At 40.8% G+C, this 21,520-nt stretch overlaps 1 protein-coding gene across 2 annotated transcripts; it reads right to left on the bottom strand.

Moving 5' to 3' along the window:
* Positions 1-14,406: 14,406 nt before the first annotated feature.
* btbd10b (BTB (POZ) domain containing 10b) lies at positions 14,407-21,250 on the bottom strand. 2 transcript variants are annotated; one of them, XM_053423784.1, is made up of 9 exons: positions 21,142-21,250; positions 20,618-20,771; positions 19,512-19,708; positions 18,776-19,091; positions 18,459-18,561; positions 17,804-17,924; positions 16,469-16,666; positions 16,270-16,380; positions 14,407-15,462 (listed from the first exon to the last, which is right to left on the bottom strand). In XM_053423784.1, the coding sequence occupies exons 2-9, from the start codon at positions 20,716-20,718 to the stop codon at positions 15,134-15,136; spliced, it is 1,476 nt and encodes a 491-aa protein (XP_053279759.1). In that variant the 5' UTR covers positions 20,719-20,771; positions 21,142-21,250; the 3' UTR covers positions 14,407-15,133. The 2 variants fall into 2 exon arrangements, with proteins under 2 accessions (XP_053279759.1, XP_053279760.1); XM_053423785.1 differs by lacking the exon at positions 20,618-20,771 and having other exon boundaries at positions 21,142-21,220.
* Between the last annotated feature and the right edge of the window lie 270 nt (positions 21,251-21,520).

Here is a 21,520-nt window from a genome sequence, read left to right on the forward strand (position 1 = left end):
ACACACACACACACACACACACACACACACACACACACACACACACACACACACACACACACACACACACACACACACACACACACACACACACACACACACACACACACACACACACACACACACACACACACACACACACACACACACACACACACACACACACACACACACACACACACACACACACTTCTGGGTTTGATCTGTAGCCTTGAAACATCATCCGAGTCCTTTCACATAAACACTTGTACTCTGTTTATACAGTGAAGTGCAGTAGATGAATTCTTCTGATATCTATCATTCAAAGCTGAAGAAATGATGTTGTTGCTGATTCTCAATCCTTAAATGTCGTGTTGAGATTTCAAGCGTCAGCACCAGAGAATTGACAACACTGAAATAGTATAAGGTTTCCTCCCTTGATAAACCCGCCCATGTGCTGCTTTGCAAGCGAACACACACTGGTACGCACGACAACGGTAACATATACATTGCTGCCGTCATCAGAGTTGTATAGCTACTTAATAGGTGAATAGGATTATTCATAACCACAGAGAGAATAAAGGATGAGCAGAGAGTTTTCTCAGCATATACAGTGACTGAGAGGAAAAGAAGATGTTACATACAGTGCCTTGCATAAGTATTCACCCCCCTTGGACTTTTTCCCATTATGTACTGTTACTAACTGGAATTCAAATAGACTTAAATAAACTTTTTCCCGTTTGATCAACAAAACATGCATACTACTTTGGAGGTGCAAAATAAATTTTATTGTGACACAAACAATAATGAGAACAAAAAAGTTGACATCTGTTGGGTGCATAAGTATTCACCCCCCTGTGTCAATACTTGGTAGAACCCCCTTTCGCTGCAATTACAGCTGCAAGTCTTTTGGGGTATGTCTCTACCAGCTTTGCACATCTAGAGATGGAAAGGTTTGTCCATTCTTCTTGGCAAAAAAGATGAAGCTCAGTCAGATTGGATGGAGACCGTCTGTGAACCGCAATCTTCAAGTCTTGCCATAGATTCTCTATTGGATTGAGGTCTGGGCTTTGACTGGGCCATTTTAAGACATTAACATTCTTTAATCCAAACCATTCCTTTGTAGCTCTGGCTGTATGTTTAGGGTCATTGTCCTGCTGGAAGATGAACCTCCGCCCCAGTCTCAAGTCTTTTGCAGACTGCATCAGATTTTCTTCAAGGATTTCCCTGTATTTGGCTCCATCCATCTTTCCCTCTATTCTGACCAGTTTCCCTGTACCTGCTGAAGAGAAGCATCCCCACAGCATGATGCTACCACCACCATGTTTCACTGTTGGGATGGTGTGCTCAGGGTGATGGGCAGTGTTGGGTTTTCGCCACACATAGTGTTTTGCATTGAGGCCAAAAAGTTCAATTTTGGTCTCATCTGACCAGAGCACCTTCTTCCACATGTTTGCTGTGTCTCCCACATGGCTTCTGGCAAACTCCAAACGGGATTTTTTATGGATCCCTTTCAACAATGGCTTTCTTCTTGCCACTCTTCCATAAAGGCCAGATTTGTGGAGTAGACGACTAATAGTTGTCCTGTGGACAGATTCTCCCACCTCAGCTGTGGATCTCTGCAACTCCTCCAGAGTAACCATGGGCCTCCTGGTTGCTTCTCTGATAAATTTTCTCCTTGTCCGACTCTTCAGTTTGGGTGGACGGCCTCCTCTTGGTAGGTTTGCGGTTGTGCCATATTCTTTCCATTTTCTTATGATGGATTTTATGGTGCTCAGAGAGATGTTCAAAGCTCTGGATATTTTTTTATAACCTAACCCTGCTTCATATTTCTCCACAACTTTATCCCTGACCTGTTTGGTGAGCTCCTTGGTCTTCATGATGCTGTTTGTTCAGTAATGATCTCCAACAAACTCTGAGTCCGTCACAGAACAGGTGTATTTATACTGAGATTAAATTGCAGACAGGTGGACCCTATTTACTAATTATGTGACTTGCAAATGTGACTTGTGAATGCAATTGGTCGCACCAGATCTTTGTTAGGGGTTTCACAGTAAAGGGGGTGAATACATATGCACTCAACACTTTTCAGATTTTTATTTGTAAATAATTGTGAAATCCATGTAATATTTCCCCCCACTTCCAAATGATGCACTATTTTGTGTTGGTCCATTACATAAACTCACGATGAAATAAATTTTAATCTGTGGTTATACGATGACAAAATGTAGAAAAGTCCAAAGGGGGTGAATACTTATGCAAGGCACTGTAACTGTGTGTGAAGATCTGGGGATCATTCATTTATATTGTGTTCCCAATGAACACAAGGAATCGTTCAAAATGACATTTTAGTCTTTAAGCACCTCAATTTTCTAGAGATTCAGTTAATCAAGTTTAATAATTATATGAAAAATTTCTACAGTAACGATAATACACAATGATCTGAAAAAGTCGAAGCTAGCATGTCAATTCATTTAATGTATTTTGTTAGAGGGCTGAAAATGCACATAAGGCGAATGCTAGGTTAACAGCATTTCTACACATCACTGAGGGAAAGCCAACTTCAATAAATAACAAAGATAAATAGAGTATAGCAATAACAAGCCGGTCCCAGCGGTGTCTGTTCTGTTGTATTTGCTGCACATGTGTTGTCAAATCGCTTTCTCCATTCGCATTTGCTGTGCTTAGTTGTTTGTGTTTTCTTTCAGTTGCAGTGCGTTGAGGAATCATGGCTTCCGTAAACATGGCTTACAACTAGATCAAAATATTGATTTGACGTAGAGCAATAACAGACGCACACAATGCAAACACCAATATGTTTAAAGGTTCAGTGTGTAGAATTAAGTGGAAAAGTTGCATGTTGCACCTGAACACCCCTCCCCTCACCCTCCCCTTCCAAACAACACAAGATAACCTGTGGTGGCCCTCTTAAAAACTCAAAAGGTGTTGAGTTTGTCCAGTCTGGGCTACTGTAAAAAGCATGGCTGCCTCCGTAGAGAGGACCTGCTCCTGATGTAGATATAAAGTATTTAAATATAAAGGGCCCATCACTAGGATTATTTTGTATTCAAGTTCTGGCAAAAGATCCATTTCACCTAAAGTCTACACACTGAACTTTTAACCACATGTTACAATGTAAATATGACTTTACCACAGAACAATCCTGTGGGAATATCGAGCACTTCACTGGCACATCAGTGTCCACCCTGTCTGGGTCTAAGACTCAAATTGATCCTCACAACAATAGAAGTAAAATAGCAAACACACACACACACACACACACACACACACACACACACACACACACATGTACAAGCCACCTTAAGTGTCTTTGTGCTGTGGATTTAGGACAGCATCATTGTCAAACAAGGGGAAGTACTGTATTACATGCTCTGTGAATGGCAGCCTTCCTCCCGCTCGACGCACACAGCGGTGCTCTCCTCTGTGCTCCACTCTCATGTGGCTCCCTTTTCATCTCAGGAACATAAATTAACTTGACCTGATGGGAATAAAAACTTTATCTTGCATATGACAAGCGGCGGCGTAATACAATATCCAGTATTCTCAGAGGAAAACGGGACAGTCCCATTCTTTGCCTTTTGTTTCAGCGGCGCAGTCTGTGTGGAGCCTTTTTCCTGAATCGCTGAATTTTAGGTTTTAAATATGCTGAGTGCTCCCCGGACTCTGGAGCTGTTGAGAAGATTTTCAGGAATCTTAAGGGTCCTTCTCTTGAAGCTTTTCACTGCGCTGGCCTGAAAACACAAAAGGTTTTCAGGAATGTCACTAATACATCTGAATATTTCGTCTCAGAGCTTCCCACAGTCGGTCTGATTGCTCCTTTCTCTCTGTTATCACAAAAGTTCATCAAAGCTTCTGTCTTTGATTACAACCTTCTGGCTTGTACTGAAACATGTATAACTCACATCCCTGTGCACACTAACAAAAACATGTCAGGCTCTGATAAAGAAAACATCACAGTCTTTGTCCGGGGGTCACGACGGGGTTCATGGGTCAAGTTATCAGGGGTTAAAGTTACTGAAGCATCTGACTCTCTCTGCCGAGGGGGTCATGGAGGTGACAGGTGGGGAGGCAGGGGCCGAGAGAGGCAGCACACTTTGCGCAGCAGGACTCTGACTCCAACTCCTCACGGACATAGAAGAGAGTTTCCTGTGGAGGGAGCAGAGGTCTCTGCACAGCCTCTACATCATGATGTCACCTTAGTTAACACCAGAACGAGCTGAAGGTGTCCATGCATCAATCGTGTCTAAAGGAGGAAATTACATCTGGAGAATATCCCCTACTGGTTCACATGTCAGCTGGTGGTGTATTAGAAATAGGGTTGCAAAATTCCGGGAAAATTCAAAGCTGGAAACTTTCCACGGGAATTAACGGGAATTAACAGGAATAAACTGGAAATTGTGTGGGTAATTTATCCTAACTGTATTTACCTTGTCATATACAGACATAAATATAAACATTTTGTTTTGTCATAGGCTGATTTGAGCCCTGAGGAAACTTTGGGCACTTGACTATATGCTTCTGTATCTTTGTGTCATTCTTAACATAGGTCTTTGCACAGTATTTGCAAATGTACACAGCCTTTCCTTCTACATTGGCTGGGGTGAAATGTCTCCACACATGAGATAGTGCACATGGCAATGTTCTGTAGAATTAAATGAGAAAAAAGCTTGTAAAAAACAGTAAAGCAATGCCAGAGATAAAATTTGTTGGCCAATTGGAATCGTTTTTTTAAAAATATTTTACAATTGATGAATAAATGAATAGAAATAGGCTAGATGAACAGATGAACAATCCTCATTCAGCATGTTAATATACTTCCCCCAGTAATATCAACTTCCCTGACTAGTCCTGCACACTACAGCCGGCCTCAATAGCCCTGCTGTAGTGTGCAGGATGCTGGGAATTATCTGTGCATGTGATGGAGAAATGTACAGTGCAGGGTTGAAATTCAACGTGCAGCGTGTAGTGCATTCCAAACATCTTTAAAAAAGAGTTTTGAATGATGTTTTTAGTGCGTTTAATTTGTGTAATTTTTTTTTTTTCAAAATTCCCAAAATTCCCGAGCTGAATATTCCCATGGTAAGTTTCCAGAAAGTTTCCGGAAATGTTTCGCCCCTTTGCAACCCTAGTTAGAAATACTGATGCTTAAGATTCCTGTAGAGTTCACCAAGTTTGACTTAAGACTTAAAGACCACTTAAATGCTGCACTGAATAAAATCTAACATCAGTTTAATGATCAAAGCAGCGGAAATAAGAAATTATGATGGAAAACCAGTTGTGACATTAGGATCTGGACTCAAACACTTCACCCACTCCTCCATCGACATAGCGCTGAGTTGATAATGAGTGAATTTTCATTTTTGGGTGAACTATCCCTTTAAGCCCTGTGGTTGACTGACATAACTCACCCATATGCAATGTTGGACAGCTCCATATTTTCTTCTTAACACTCTCTATCAAATACAAATAAATTTGTACAGGAATTATTTTCTCCAATTTAGACACCTGCACCTGCATGAATATTCAAACAGATAAAAAAAAATCCACTGTTCCATGATTCAGGTTGACTCAAGTCACAAGACGATAGTAAAATAGGTGGATTCAACCTGCTTCACTGTTCTAATGAAGAACACACAACATATGCTCGACCCTAACACACAAAAAAATGAATGAAATGATTATCAAATTCTCAAAATGCTTTCTGATTAACTTTGTATAGACTGATTAGTCGATTAATCACTTCAGCTCTACTGTTGCAGGTCCTGGAGCAATCTGCTATTTCCATGTGAACCTTCAGCTCTAATAACTGTTTCTGTCCCGTTTGGCCTCTTCTACAGTGAAACATGTCAACACCACATCAAACTGCCGGCTGGAGGAGAAGTCACCATGTCAAATTAATTACACTGAAATGTGATTTTTTTTTTCTGTTGTCAAAGCAAATTCTTTAAAATTCAGGAGGGGAAAAAAATGAACTTATTTCAATGGCAAACCTGCCTGAGCTCTCTAATCCCTGGAATGTGTCGCTCTGTGCTCCTGGCCGCCTTTGTTCGGCCTCCGAGAGTGATCTGCCGTGAAGTCACTAATGAAGGTATTGACTCGAGCGCCAGGACTTCAATACCAGCGCTGAGGTGTGAGCCACTCAGAAAGCACTTTGCCTGCTGTTAACAGACCGGGGCCGCCAGTGTGCGCTCATTAGACCTCATTGTGCTGGTGGCAGGTGTGTTAATCCTGTAAGGCTGGGTGCTGACCCCGGGACCTCATCTGTGGGATACTGTACAGCCTCTCTGTGAGCCACTCAAGGTCTGTCGCCTCCTGTAGAAGTCGACGTAGCCCAGATCTGTCACCAACAGACTCATTACCCTCCGATAAGCTTCCTCGGAGGGGCTATGGGCCGGTTTCCGGCTGCTTGGAACTAGTTCATTTAACAACAACATTTTGAACATCGACCATCCAGCAACGTAAAAGGAAGTCCAAAAAAAGGACTGGTTCAAAGTCCTGATCAGCATCAAATTTAATGGGTTCTTTCTTGAGGCATAACGATTCTTTCCGTCCCCCAATTTCATGGCAATCCGTCCAGTAGTTTTTGAGTAATCCTGCGTGCTAACGGACAGACAAACAAAGCAAGACTAAGCCACAACATCCTTGCTGGAGATAACAAGAGAGCGAGAAGGTTCAGTCCTGACACAAGGTGAGAGTGTGGAAGCAGGAGGTCTTTGAAGATATCCAATCCTTCGATCAACAGTTTTAATGTTGTACAAATCCCCAAATCACAACTGATGGAATGGCCATCATAATAGGACAATATCGCTAATTGTGGGAACAGTTGGGTTTCTGTTGACAATACATGATAGGGTCTCTGCCCGCCCAGACATACGTATATATGATACAGAAAGTCTTTGAAGCGTGAAAACCCAAACTAACTTGATCAAATTTGGCAACGCAATTAAGACATGAACCTTAGTTTGGACCATGTTCCAGACTTTCAGGTGTGAATACACCTCGAAACGGACTTGTTTCGTTAACCACTGGGGTTGCCCTCTGCTGGTCATCTGTGAGAATACAGGTTTCATGTGACTGTGGATATTCACTTTGCCGCAGCAGCTCTCGTTACTTTCTCTTTTGTCAAACTCTCCCCGTTGGCTTCCCATGGCTCTTTGCCTGGCTTCACCTGGCGGCACAGTCCAGTTTGAAGTGTTTCAGAATATAGTGGAAAACACCATACACAGCAGCTTCGGGTGGTCTGTGGCAAAGGGCCACACCCGAGCAAAAAGAAAGGAAAGCTTCAAGTACTTCACAGCTCAGTTGTCTCCTCCAACAACACACAGACATCCTCTTTAGTGCACAACAGAGGACTTCATGGGTGTGCTTGGTGTATCGGTTACAGAAAAACTCACGAAGACGTCTGGGTGTTTCTGAAATGCACTAAATTGTCTTCCTCTCCACAAAAGTCAATGGATCTCGCTCAAGGCAAAAAGCATAAAGTCCCTTTTCCACAACAAATACTGTAACCCACCCACCGCCTTATCATCTTATGGGAAAGTTGGGTCTCACATACAATGCGCATGGATTGTGTTGCAGTATCATTGTGGGTTATACACACACACACACACACGCACACACAAGCACACACACACACACATGAGTCTGAAACAGGATCAAAACAACATGGATGTTGCTGATTATGTTGCACCTGCTAAATACAGTGAGTAGTGAAACCTGACAGCGGGTTTATTTATATCAAATAATCTCAATTACACTATCTGACATTTAAGCACGTCCGTATTCACATGAATACAAAGGCTTTCAAGTCTCAGGCAGACTGCCATTGCACTGCTCTCACACAGGGCTGTCTTCAGCCTGAATGCTCGCTGACCTATGTTGGTACCAATTATGTAATTTGGTAGAAAAAGCTGATTATTTACAATAAAATGGAAAATAGAGCTGAAGTATAATGTTAAATGTAAAGTGGGTTAGGCCAAATATTCTTATCCAGAAAAGTCGAACACAGTGAGTTTCAGTGTGTGCAGGACCCAAATGGAGCCTCGTGGTCCATTCGACTTCAGGGTGAAATTTCTCTCCTGCTTTACTCCAACAACTTTCAGGAGAATTTAATGCTGCTGAGAATCAAATCAAACCCACCATAATCTGAAGAGCAACAGCAGCTACAGATCTTCCCTTTGAGGTCACTCAGTAAATAACTCCATAGACGACACTGATCCCAGATCCATCATCAAACATCACATATCCAGACATTGCAGCGAGGACATCACTACACAGCCAGAGTGCAGGAAAAAACACAAAACAGCAGCTGATGCCTTAGTGTTCTTAGAACATTCATTCTTCTAACCCTAACCCTAGTAAAAGAAAAGATATGTGTGTCCTTGTGGGATCACTTTGCGTCACAATAAAAGTTAAAGTGAAGCTTTGTCCAAGATTGTTGCTCCAAGGACAAAGAATGTTCCTCATACTGACAAAATGTCTTCTCAGTGTGCGAAAAAAAAAAGAAGAAGGAATTCTGCCAGATCAATATATGCAGGCCGGGCGAGCACTCGACCCTCGAGTGCAAACCTCCCTGATGCCATAAAGAGGTGGGCCCGCTTCTACGTGTTGCCATGGAAACCAGTGATCTGTGGGAACCTAAACATTGTGAAGAAGCCGAACTCTGAAAGAAGAGTCTTGTTTACGAATGAGGAATGAATGTTGCCTGGGTGTTGTCATTCAAATGGATTGAAATATTTCCTGATAGAAGAGACATTCAGAGAAGAAGTGCAGCGGCTGATCTGTCACATTTCCTCCTCCGGGGCTCCGACTGTGTCCAGCTGAATAACGTCTGTGACCAAGTTCCACTGTCGAGTCAGTCATGTGAAGGAATCAAATAGTTTGCAGACAAAAGATTTGGTGGAACACAACAGATCACATTCAAATAGAAAACCTGTTATTGTTGGGAACACATTTGAATGGGATTCATTCAGAAAATGGGGGAAAGCACTCTGATAATGTTTCTCTACCAAGGTTTTGACTTTGGTCATAACAGTTCATTTTGCAGAGAATAACTGTGGTGAGTGAGGTGATAAAAAGGGACAGTGAGCAGAATACATGCATTTGGCCGTGGATGAGCACGTTAACTTCTGAGATTTTGTTTTGACTGGGATTTCTTTAAACAGACGAACCTTGTGATTCAGTCTCTTGAATTCAACAGCCACACTTTTCACAGGCAGGAGCGTGGACAGACATAACAATGTTTACTCATCATCTGATCAAAGTTGCCGGAAAAAGTCTCTTTGAACCTAATTTCACCATGACAGCCAAATGTCACAGCCCCAGCAGGATGTGTTATATTTACTCCAGTTCTTTTTTTCTTTTCGGGTTTTTACTTGTGACTCCCTCCTGACAGATGGAGCAGTCACATTAGTGTTCATGATAACAATCAGGTCTTTTTCAAGGCTGGATGGAAAATTTCCAACAAAGACTAATTTAACATCCTGCACGCAGGATTAAACCAGATATTATACTGCACCTTGCAAAATACTGAAATCTATACAGAGCAACCGTATGTTGTATCTGTAGTTAGGTAGTACAGCCCATAATCATGTACACCTAGGATGACATGTTTTCATCAGCATGTGTTTGCAGGATTACCCAAAAATAACTACTGGCTGGATAAAAACAAAATTTAGATAAAGGATGCAGAATGGTTCAAGAAAGAAGCCATAACGTTTTGGTGCTGATTTGCATCAAGGGGCTGATGTAGGAGATTTTGTTCACTGTCTTGTCTTTGCGAGACAGGAGGCGGTTCTACAACAATTTCTTTGATTTCACAGAACATTTTTCGTGGATGTTGCTGAAAAAAAACCGACTGGTTCAGAGAACTGATATTTTCTGCAGCTCCAATGAAAAGTCTGGATCCGCTCTAGATGCTTCAGGCCTTTTCTATTAAGGGTCCAAACTAATCTCCTTAATATCTGAGTAAGTGAAGACTGAAGCAGTAATCATCAGATACAATGATGCCATGCAGCTGAAATACACTCTGTAAACATAATCACATTTACACAGTAGTTATATTCCACAGTAGCAGAGAATCAGCCTTGTATTTTATGATTGATATGGCATGGCTCAGTCAACACACACAAATGTGCCCATTAGCACATTTAGTCTCATGTTTCTTTTGTCTGACTCTGACATTTGACCTTTTGCATAGCTGCCTCGTCTCTGCTTTCACATTGTGCTGCTCGGCTTTTGTCATTTTTGTTGTTGTTTTCAACAATACAAATTGTTTCTATGGCAATTCTGTGGTTCCATTGGACCGACAGGAAAACTGAATTAGACAAATAAAGTTATATATTGAGCTGCATACAAGAAATATTTATAGTCACTCTGTTTACGAAGATGCTCAGTCGTCCAAGATATGGGATATTTACAAATATCAAAAGGCATCAGACAACTGGATGACATGAGACAAATCAAATACCAACGCCTCCAGTGATGAAAAATCTTTAAAAGTACAATAGCATGTACAAATTGCCCTCGGCTTAAAGTATTATTTATACTTTTATGAATGGCATTTTATTGTCATGAGATAAACCCCCTCGAGATATGATCATCTTGTTTTTAACAAACACTTACAGACAACACAGATCAAGGGATTATAATATGGAAAAAAAGAGGTAAAAAACAACAATGAGAACAAACTGAAGAAAAAAGTGGACAGAAAGAACAAAAGACAAAAATCACAAACTCAGATGATACACAATCAAAAGACTAGAGACAAGATCAAAGCAGAGATATAAAAAATCCTTTAAAATAATAATACAAGAAATCATGGAAAACATGGAACAGTGACGTTGTTACTGAAAACACAGGCAATTTGTTAAAAAATTGACATTTATTTTGAATAACCTAAATGATCAATTATGTTTTTCATTCATATTTGATTTGAGCAGATATGTCTCAACCACAAAGGGCCTAAGGTTTTCTGCTGTTTCAATATTGAACATCCTCACTTTCCCCTTAAACACAACAGATCAAAGCCTCAAATGAACGTTAAAGACCCTGTTCCTTTATTTATTAATGATCGGCTCTCTCATGGTTTTCACTTGGGTTTGATCTTTTAAGGAAATCAAACATACTGTAGCCAAAGTATATCTCTTTTTAACATGCTGTAAAACTTGCTGTTAATGAAAGCAAACAACACTACCGATAATAATTGATTAGTATTTGTTTTAAGATACAAAACAGCAGAGTAAATTACAGCCTGTGAGTATTAAAATGACAATATGACTAAATAATGATAGTCACAGAAAATGCTTTTATTTCAGGGTTCAGAAATTACAGCATTAAAATAGGACCCACGTGTTTCATTACATTTCACTCATGTCGGTATTTGGTGCACTGACACTCGACTCCCCAGAAAGAGCAGATGGTGGGACTCAGTTTAATATGGTGTAATGTTGCACGTTCACATCTCTCAGGCTGGATTATATTAAATTAGAAGACACCAGAGCCTGTTCTCACCCATCTGTTAAAGAATGAGGGTGGAAAGAGTAAAAAAAAGAAAGAAAATCAAACTATAGACGTTCAGAGTGTCTGATTGAAACCAACAAAGAAATATATACTGGTCGAACTCAGTGCTCTGTGTGGATGAACTGGGGCGACCCTGGTTATTATTACATCCCTCTCATCCACGTATCAGTTCTATGAGGGTCGTCATCTTACTGCAGCATTTGTTTTCTAATTGAAAATAAAGCCAGATGACATTTCCTCCTCCCTTCTATTTATTTACTTAACCCATTTAAACATTTACTGTTTTATTTACTGATCAGCGAAGTGCATATATAACCAAATTGTGCTCAATTCAGCTCAGACATATGCTCCAGTCTGACAGTTCACACTCCAGATGTTGTGGGTGTAAATGAGAACACGAGGCAAAGTGTCGGTGGTGTAGGCAAACTGTACGTGACCAAAGATTAGAGGATTATTAAAATGGAAGTCATTTTACTTAAGTAGTACAATAAATAGGCATAGATGAACTCAAGTGAAAGTTAAAATACCTACTTTTGTACTTGAGTATAAGTAAATAAATACTTGCTTTTTTAGTGTACTTAAAGTATTAAAAGTAAAAGTACTTTGCAGAGTGTAATCTGTTTCCTGATGACATTCAAGTACATCAGTATCACTTAGTCTCGGGCAGGCTTTTCCAAATCCAATGCAGGAACATTTTATCTGATCCTTTTTTTGTCCTGTACATGAGTTCCAATGTGGCATCATCAATTTGTGTGTTGCACTCTGCTGCCCCCATATGGTGAAAAGAGGCTTTTCATGGCACATAATTGTGATCTCTCATCAGGTCATATGAAAATAACTTTTGATTTCTTCTCTATCTTTAATTTAAACTTTAATCATCAGTTTATTATTAGAAATACAACAACAACAACACTAAAAAACAAATTATGACATTATAATTTTATTTTTAATATAATTTATGAAACATTTCCTTGAGTCAAATTAAAATAGAGAAGGATTCCTCATCATTCTGAGACATTTTCTTCTCTGTCGTTATTATTTAAGTAACAAACAAACGCAGATAAAAACATGACCTCAACAACAACAACAACTAATGAGATCTGCACCTTTTTTAAGGGCCACTGCCATTTGGGTTCATTCACCTCACGCTGCGCAGGGATCATCATTTTCATGAAGATGACAAAAAGCAAAACTTGATGAACTGTTATTGCAGGCACTCACAGTCTATTCACTCAAAGTCAAGGGTCCACGTTCAGTTATTTCACTGATGAGTGTGAAGGTCGTCTGGTCTCCTCTGTTGGAATTACAGAGCTCTGCTGCAGCAGAATGAAGCCGCGGCTGTGCACAGGGCTGCAGTTCATCTTACCTGTGGACACTTCATCCATTATTCGCCCTGGTGCTCCTCTGTCGCTGTCTGCTGTGAGGGCTGCAGACGAGAGAGGATCAATACCAGTTGCTGTGAGTTAAAGTTAAAAGATGGATCATTCATCACATTAAGAAGCTGCTGCTACAGTTTTATGGACCCTCGGACAAAAGAGGTTGAGAACACTGTCTCTTCCAATAGAGCGGTGACATAAGTAAAACTGTCTTTTTCTATCCCGTGATATGAAATCGTGTTGTATCAACCTGTTCCATGACCAGTGTTGTGCAAGTTCACACTTCTCATGAACTAGTTCAAAGTTCAGTTCATACAAGTAACCATGAATAGTTCACGTTCATAGTTCACCATTTAAATTCTGAACTAGTTCATAGTTCAGTTCATTTCATAGTTTTAAGGTGGAAAGTGAGAATGAAAGACTTAACTTGTTAAAGAAAACCTTATCCATCACTACCCCTTGCCTTTACTGTCGGAATGTTTATCAGACAGTGTGTAAAAATCCCTCTCTGCTTTCTCTTGCCATCTGTATATGAGACCGAGAGCTGTTGTGTTGCAGGTATGACCTGCCCCTTTAAGAAAAGTTTGTAAGTTTGTTCTACGTTCTATGGATCAGAGATGAACCTATATGGCTCTGTTGAGCTCTACTGAGTGCCAGTCTAGTGAATGAATCTTGAATCTTCTCTCAAAACACCCCTGCCTGTGTGTGCATCTGTTTACAGTCCAAAAGTTATTGGGTGAGTTTCGGAGTTACGAACAAGAAGTGTGTCGTGTTCGCTGGACTTTAATAAAGTTACACATAAAGAGAGAAGTTTCCTGTCGTCTATACGCGAGGACGCTACAATATGAACGTGTTCACCGTTCAAATTCATTATTAGTCATGGAGTTGCGGTCAGTTCATCGTTCTCATAAAAGTGAACGTGTTCAATGAACGCGTTCTTTTGCGTTCGTTCATGCACAACACTGCCCATGACATACTTTCTTTTATCCTGTCATTACTTACTGCTATGCATTGATTGCTAAACATTTTGCTTTTATTTAAACAAAACACTATACATCACCTCTGGACCATAAATGTCTGCACAAAGTTTCATAGCAAATTAGTTGTTTTAGCTAAAACGTCAAACTTCAGTTGACATGTAGGAAAAGTAACACTCACCAACCTGAGCAGGAACAAAATGTATCTGAACCAAATGTTGTGCATCCAAAGGTAGATGTTGAGATATATTCGACAGGATAAGACATGTTTCATCACCTTTCCTCTGGTCACATGGCCGGCCTGACAGCAGTTCTAATCAGAACTGAGTTAATGAAGATAAACGCTGAGCTCTGATGTGGCAGCTCTCAAATCAGAGGCTGCAGATTAATCATCCTGTATCTTGCTGCCTTCAGATATCTGCAAACTGGATCTTTAAATATTCAGAGACTTCAGAGCTCTTCCCCAGACGCTCTCAGTCATCATATCTGGGATCAACCCTGTGTGACTCTATCATGGATCAAATATACAAAGATATTTTTTCATTTTGATGACTTTATTTCATGATTTTAGGTTTTATTTTTTTGAACAACCATTTCAAGCTTTGCTCAAAAAGATTTTGACCACAACAGCCTGTGCTCTGCTTAATGTCTTGGCCTTGGGAGGAGCATAACATCACATATCAGATCCAGTCAATGACTACATATCCCATTACAAGATTCAGAGACATCTGAGAGGAATCAACTGGAGATCATGACACTAAGTGGTGATTACTGATTTTCTCCATGACCAGAAAGTCATACTAGCGAGTCTGGTTTTCTTCCCCCCTAAGCACATTTAGTAAGTAGTCCACCCAAGACAATCAAACTTAAAATAATCATCAAAATTAAAACCTGTGAGAAAACAGTGACACCACAAGAGTGCTCAGCCAAACGTATCAAATTAAGGTACAAGAACATTGTAAATAATATGTTATTAATAAGTGTTTTACAGATTTTTTTTCCAAACAGAAAAATAAATTCCTTTGGTCAAGTAAAAAACAAAATTTAAAATAATAATAGTGAACTTTTCCTTTCACCAGTCTTTTATCCCTCATGATTCTTCTTGTATAGTCTTCCATGTTCTTGAGGCTCTAAGGCTGCAAAGGAGGTGTCAAGGCAATATGGTAATGGTGCCCCTGGCGCTCCACGCTGCAGCATGCTTGGAGATGGACTAGAAGAGTAGGAAAGGAGCGGAGGCATTGAGAGAGGACATGAGCATCGTCAGACAGCAGGTGAAGGTACGTCAGGGTCAGGCTCGTTGCTGTAGTTGTTGCTGTAATGATTCCCACTTGGTGGGTGATTAGGTAGGATGTCCAGTTCATCCACTTGTGGACCAGGGTGCATCACCAGCTGGTCCTGGGGGATGTCTGCTGCCGCCGCTGCCAGGTTGGTGATGGACTTGGACTTGACACACTGGAAGTCCACGTGGCGGCTTTTGCCCTCCTCCTTTTCCCAGGACATGCGGATGAAGGGTCTCTGGACATAGTTGTAAATGACCTCTGGACGACCTCCTGGTCGTTTCTTGACTTTCTCTTTATATGTAGGGTAACCTGTCGGAGGCACAGAGACAAGATAAGCTCAGTGTATGTTAACAGGTTTTCCCCGGGAGGGTGATCAAACACTGGCTTACAAGTGGTTATTTTAATCTATTGCAGCATTATTCTATCTTATATCCTTCAAATTCACTTTTCCCCCTCATCAATCTCCAATTGATAATTCATATTGACAAGGCAAAAGCCGAATTTTAGAGATGTTTATCTAATTATTGAAAAGAGTAAAACTGAAATGTCACATTATCTTATTGTTAATATTCAGAACCACAATTAAAGTAATGCCCTCAAGCCGTTCCTGATATAATATGTTCATGAAAACCGGGCAAACGGGCTCCTGGACAGTCATCCTGGGAACATGGAGCCTCTGGTCACAGCTGTCACATGTTTTACACGTGCCTTTTTCTGCTTCTTAACACAATGTCAAACACTTCTGCACAGTGAGTTACTGCACTGTTGATTTTCCTCTCAGTGAACTACTTCATCATTAGATTTATTCATTTGGGTCAGCCACATCAACTAAGTGATGTTTTTAATGCATGTTGACCACTTTCCCACGACACCAACAACCACCAGATCTGTGGTATTTTCCTTTTTTCTCTTTCCATTTGTCTGAGAAAACCTTTGCTGGACTTAACAAGTCCTACTGTCAGTGTAGTATTCTGCTCATACATAATTCATCTGCTATTAGTGAAACCTTTAGCTTGTTTTGCTGACAGCACCTCAAGCTGTGGCTTAATTAAATACCATGAATTTCACTAAAAGCTGAATCTATTTCATTATTTATCACTGACAAGTTCCACTTACCTTCAATGCCCAGTCGTATTTTCTTTAACCCTCTCTCCTTTAAAACCGACTTGGCAACATCTCGGTTTTCAATGTACTTGAAAAATCGGTACAGTTTTGTGCTGTAGATAACTAAAAAGAGAAAATAAAAAACGTTTGTTCATAACATATTTGTGTTTTGTACATGCATAGATCTGTGCCTCTCTGTCAGTGTACTCACTTTGTGAATATTCCTCTCCCATTTGTGGCGGATATTCTTCATCCCAGTCCACAACATCATCATCAGTAAGGACAACAATGTGACACTCCCTCTCTCCACTCTGAGCGCTGGCCACCATCAGAGGCAGAACCATTTCCTCCAGGTAAAACTCAAACTGTCGCCGAGCACCATCGTTGGACAGTTCATGCATCAGGGCACCTGACAACAGAGGAGACCAAGAACACGGGTTAGGAGCTAAGGATTGTCCATCATGCATTGCATTCAACAGTGCTTTCCATAGGCGCGGGCTGTCTGGCCAATCAAGTCCAGCCGATGACCACTATTTCCTCAGATAGGGAGCAGGGCCTTCATCTCAACTGGAGAAGGCGCTTAACTTGAGGTAGGCTTGTATTATAAAAATGACTTCATCACAACTTCCATCTGTTTGTTTATTTGGCCTCATTTTAATCCACTCCGGTTTACCCTGATTCTTTGTGTTCTCCACCTGGGGTTGGGCTGCATTCACACGCACAATGTGACATTAACTTGAGCTGGGTTGTCAACAACTATACTCGTAAAAGTACTTTGCCAAACCACTTTTAATACAAACATGTAGCAACCCCCACGCCCCCTCTACCACATAACCTGCAGGCACTGAATCACAGCAGCAGCTGAGGGAGGACAACAGGAGGAAGAACTGATTCTGACTTATGTCTGTGTTTTTCATTCTTGGAAAATTATTATTCGTACAGACATTCTAGATTTTTTTCCAGTGACACATCATTGGGTTAATAATTTGTTGTTGTGAACATTACAGCTGCTTCTCTAGAAACTTCAATCTCCACAGAAACAACTTTATCTTAATGGTTCTAAAATATGTTTTTGTGAGAAGAGATGCCACATTAACCCTCAAACCACATCGTGACACACTGGCTGAGAGTGCTCAGATGAATTTGCATTAGTGGTTATTAGTTCTATGTTGTCTTCATTTTATTACAATGTGATCAATAAAAATTGTTCCGCATTTAAAACCAAATAATGAAATTAATGCAGCTTCGTAAAACAGAAATGTTAACCTAATAATCAGTAACAAATACTGAAAACATTTGAAAAGCCTGAAACCCTGAATAAAATCATTAAGTTCAAGAGATATTCCCTCTGGCAGTTTCAGTAACAAAAATAGCAGCCGCGTCTCCAGTTCAGTACACTAAAACAAAGTACTTAATGAGTACTTAACAAACTTTTAAACACTAAAGCCATAACAGTTCCAGGCACAATCCTTCTACACCATAAAACACTAGTTGTCCCTTTAGAAAGGAAAGTTGTGTGTATAACAGCACTGAAGGAAATACTCACTGAGGTCTCTGCATTTGATGGTGCTGTAGTCGAAGGAGATGCACAGATAGTCACAGGCCTCTCGTAACTCAGGGATGGAGATTCCATCAGGGCAACGGATGAGCCCGGATTTGTAGTAATCCTGTCAATTATACAGGAATCACAAATAAAATATTATTTCCCTGTTTACCTGCGTCAAGGAGGCTATAACTTTACTTTTTAATCTTTACATACTGAAACACATACTGAAGAATTCATTAAAGTAGATAAAATAGTACTACAGATCTATGACTTGTAGGATCAGACTGCAACTTTTTTGCTTTTATTTATTTTTATTTATCTATTACAAGAGCTACAGAGACACGTAGGATTGAATGGCCTTGGCGGAGGAATGTGTTCTACTGAGTGCTATTTTAGTGAGTCTAGTAATATTTAGAAAATGTGCACTCAGTTACTAGTTGATTACGTATATAGCTAGCTGTAATGCAGTCACACATACATAAAACATCCATAAATCCAATCATAAAGTTTAAAATGGTTTGTGAAAGCTATCATAAAAGGGTTGTAAATGTAACTATATTTTACATTTTTGAAATGAAAGGTAATCCTGCTGTATTACATAACACAAAGTATCTATAGAGTAAAAAAAATAATGTTTATAAAGAGACATACTGACCAGAATTGCTCGGAAAACTGTCGAGCTGATGCCCTCAGCCACCTCAAATTCCCCCTTTTCGTTGGGCCGTGTGAAATTATGTTCTCTTCCAGATCCAAACATTCTGAAAATAAGAAGCTGCTGTTTAATATTTGCATCATAGAAATAAGGAAATCCTTAATTTCCATAACACTTATCAGGGCTATATTTAAATGCATATTTATTTAATTTATTCATTACTGATTTTATTATTATTTATTTATTATTCATTACACTTTCAGTTAATGAAGCTACAATGAGAAAGGACAAAGAAAGATGAAGATAAAAGTGCACCACACCTGCCCAGCATGGTATTGGGTTGCGCAGTGAAGATGGCGGGATCTACCACAAAGCGCGTGTTGTCAACGATCAGAGTGACTCTTTCTGAGGTCCTGATGTTTCGGATCCCGACACCGGTGCCCGCTCCTCCCTCTTTGGGATTCTCATAGACGAAAACCATTTCTCCAACTCCCAAGCTTTTGAAGGCTCCTTCAGTACTGGACAGACTGCTGTTGCGACTGCTCACTACCCCACTACTGCTGGAGCCACTGGGAGAGACTCTCTGAGGCCGTGGACTACTGGGCCTCGATGATGGGCCACCATCTCGTTCTCGCTCTACACATAAGACAGGCAGAACAATGAATTTAGGCATCCAATCAGAAACAGAAGTCCAGACAGAAATATTCAAATGGTTTGGCAACTTGATTTGGAGTTGCTTCAATTCATGAAATACCATGGTTCCATCTTAAGTACCCATTTGAGTAATGATCTAAACCAACCAGACTGGAAAGGGCCCCACTAGGTGCATTTGTCTTGTATCCAGAGAGTCAAAGTACAAGCTGACTTGTTCTTAACACAAACATGTGGATCAGTGCAGACTTTATCCATCCACAGCCAAAAACAGCAGAGATGTAAACCACGTCTGAGCCGTGAGTTGATAAATGCAGTCAGCTGTTCTCTACGGTAGCTGCCGAGAGCTGCAGACTTCTACCATTACATCCATATAAGCCTTCTATTCTCTCCATGCATACTCACCGCTGTTGTGTTGACGGGTGGGTGAGGTGACGTTGCGGATGCAGGGGGTTAGCTGGCCTTCTCTGTCGTGTGAGGAGTCCCGGGAGCGATCGCTGGAGCGGCGGCGGTCACGTGAACGGTCACAGCCACCACTGGCACCATGCAGGCTCATCTTCTTCTGTTCTGCCTCCAGTCGAGATGCTCGGCCCTGACTGGTGCTATTTGAAACAAAAGCATCTGTAACCTTCCTCTCTCTTCCAAGACCAGTTTACGGTTGCACATTTCAGTATGACACACAGACACACTGTTAAACACTAACGTTGGGCTGTCTAAATTCACCAGTCTGTTTAAAACCATACAATTCCACAGCACCACAACCAGGAGCCTCCAAAATGACTAACAAACTGTTTCCAGGGTTTCTGCAGGTTCTAACAAGTTAAATTTAGGATTTATAAGACGATAATATATGAAATTAAAGAACATGAAGGAATATCAGAGTTCCAGAATTTGTTATACTTTTAATTGAAGATAAGGCAAAGTAGAGCCAACAGAGAATAATCCTTGAAATGCCAAATTATTTCTGAATGAACATGCTGCCAAAAAAAGGATTATCGTATATTCAATACCTGCCAATAGATACAATTCACCTAAATCTTAAAGCAGCATTAAATTAAATATTTAAAAAACCCTCAAATTCAGATGATTTCATTTCTGTTTTCTGGTTAGGTTTCAGCAAATATTGCCTGTTATATTCATGAAGGTGTGATTTAATGCAGATCGGTTTTATAAACTGAAGTAATTTAAGCTATATACACCTGATAAGCTGCCAAGTGAAGGTGTATATACCCTTATAGTACACGAGTACTTCGCCCTAACATGATAGTGCAGTATGCAGTAGTTCATGCGGGGGCTCTTTACAACTTACAGATAGATAATGTGACACAGAGATATATAGACTCTGCATGTATGCGATCTGCAGCTTTGAGCAGAACCTTTACGTCACATCATCACTTTAAATTACAGTAACAAATGTGAGTGCACTCGATGGCCCAGCACGTCGGCGGCTGACACCACGTTCCTGCGGTGACCTGCGGGGCTCCGGCGGATCAGGTTGGCAGCTGGCTCACCTCGAATGCTTGCAGAATTTGCGAGGTCGGCTCGTCGCTTTTCGCTCCCAGTTTTCGGTGTCACTGGAGTTGCTGTCATATGACTGCAGACGCGCTGCCATCAGCCGCACAGGGACAGGGGGGAGTCCGGTCTGGAGCTTTCACCGTTCATAATCTGATTCATGGCAAAAATCAACAAGTCAGCTCGGTCCTGCGATCAGCCCCTGACACAGCACGGACCGAACACTGGTCTGTGACTGACTTGTACACGGAGCTGGACGGCCGCCGGTGCCACACTCAGGAACAAAGTCTTCTTGACACCGTTGCTGTCAGACTGAGTCCGCTGACGACCGGGTTAGCTAGCGCGTTTTGTTAGCATTTACCTCTGGAGCTAACGTTAGCTGGCGCTGCTAGCGGTGCGTCATAACGCTGTTAATACAATGTTGTGAGAAGCTGAGCGGCTACTGACGCAGTCATGACAGTACTGACACATGGGCAGTCACACGATGCGTGGCAAAGTCCAAAGAGAATAAAAATACACCCACCAAGCTGTCTGTGTTTTCCGCTGAGATTTAATCCGAGTAGCTCGGCAGCTAACAGCCATCTCCTTTCAAAACACCGAACTGACGTCCTGCTTGACGTGACGGCCGTTAATAAGGCGACGTCATGACGCAAGCACGAACTTCAGTCGCTCCGGCTGCTTCTAAATTGTGACAGAGAAATAAACTCTCTTTTAAAGATGGTGACTGATTTATTCATTTTTTCTTCTTTTTATTTATTTTCTTAGCCTGTATTCACAAATTAGTGCATATACATGGATAGGGATATATATATATATATATATATAGGTAGTAGGACAAAATTTTTCTGGAGAAAGTGATAAACAAAACAAACAGATCATGAGGGAAATAATAATGATAATAA

Source organism: Pleuronectes platessa, chromosome 1 (genome assembly GCF_947347685.1).
Source record: "Pleuronectes platessa chromosome 1, fPlePla1.1, whole genome shotgun sequence".
Classification (NCBI taxonomy): Eukaryota; Metazoa; Chordata; class Actinopteri; order Pleuronectiformes; family Pleuronectidae; genus Pleuronectes; species Pleuronectes platessa.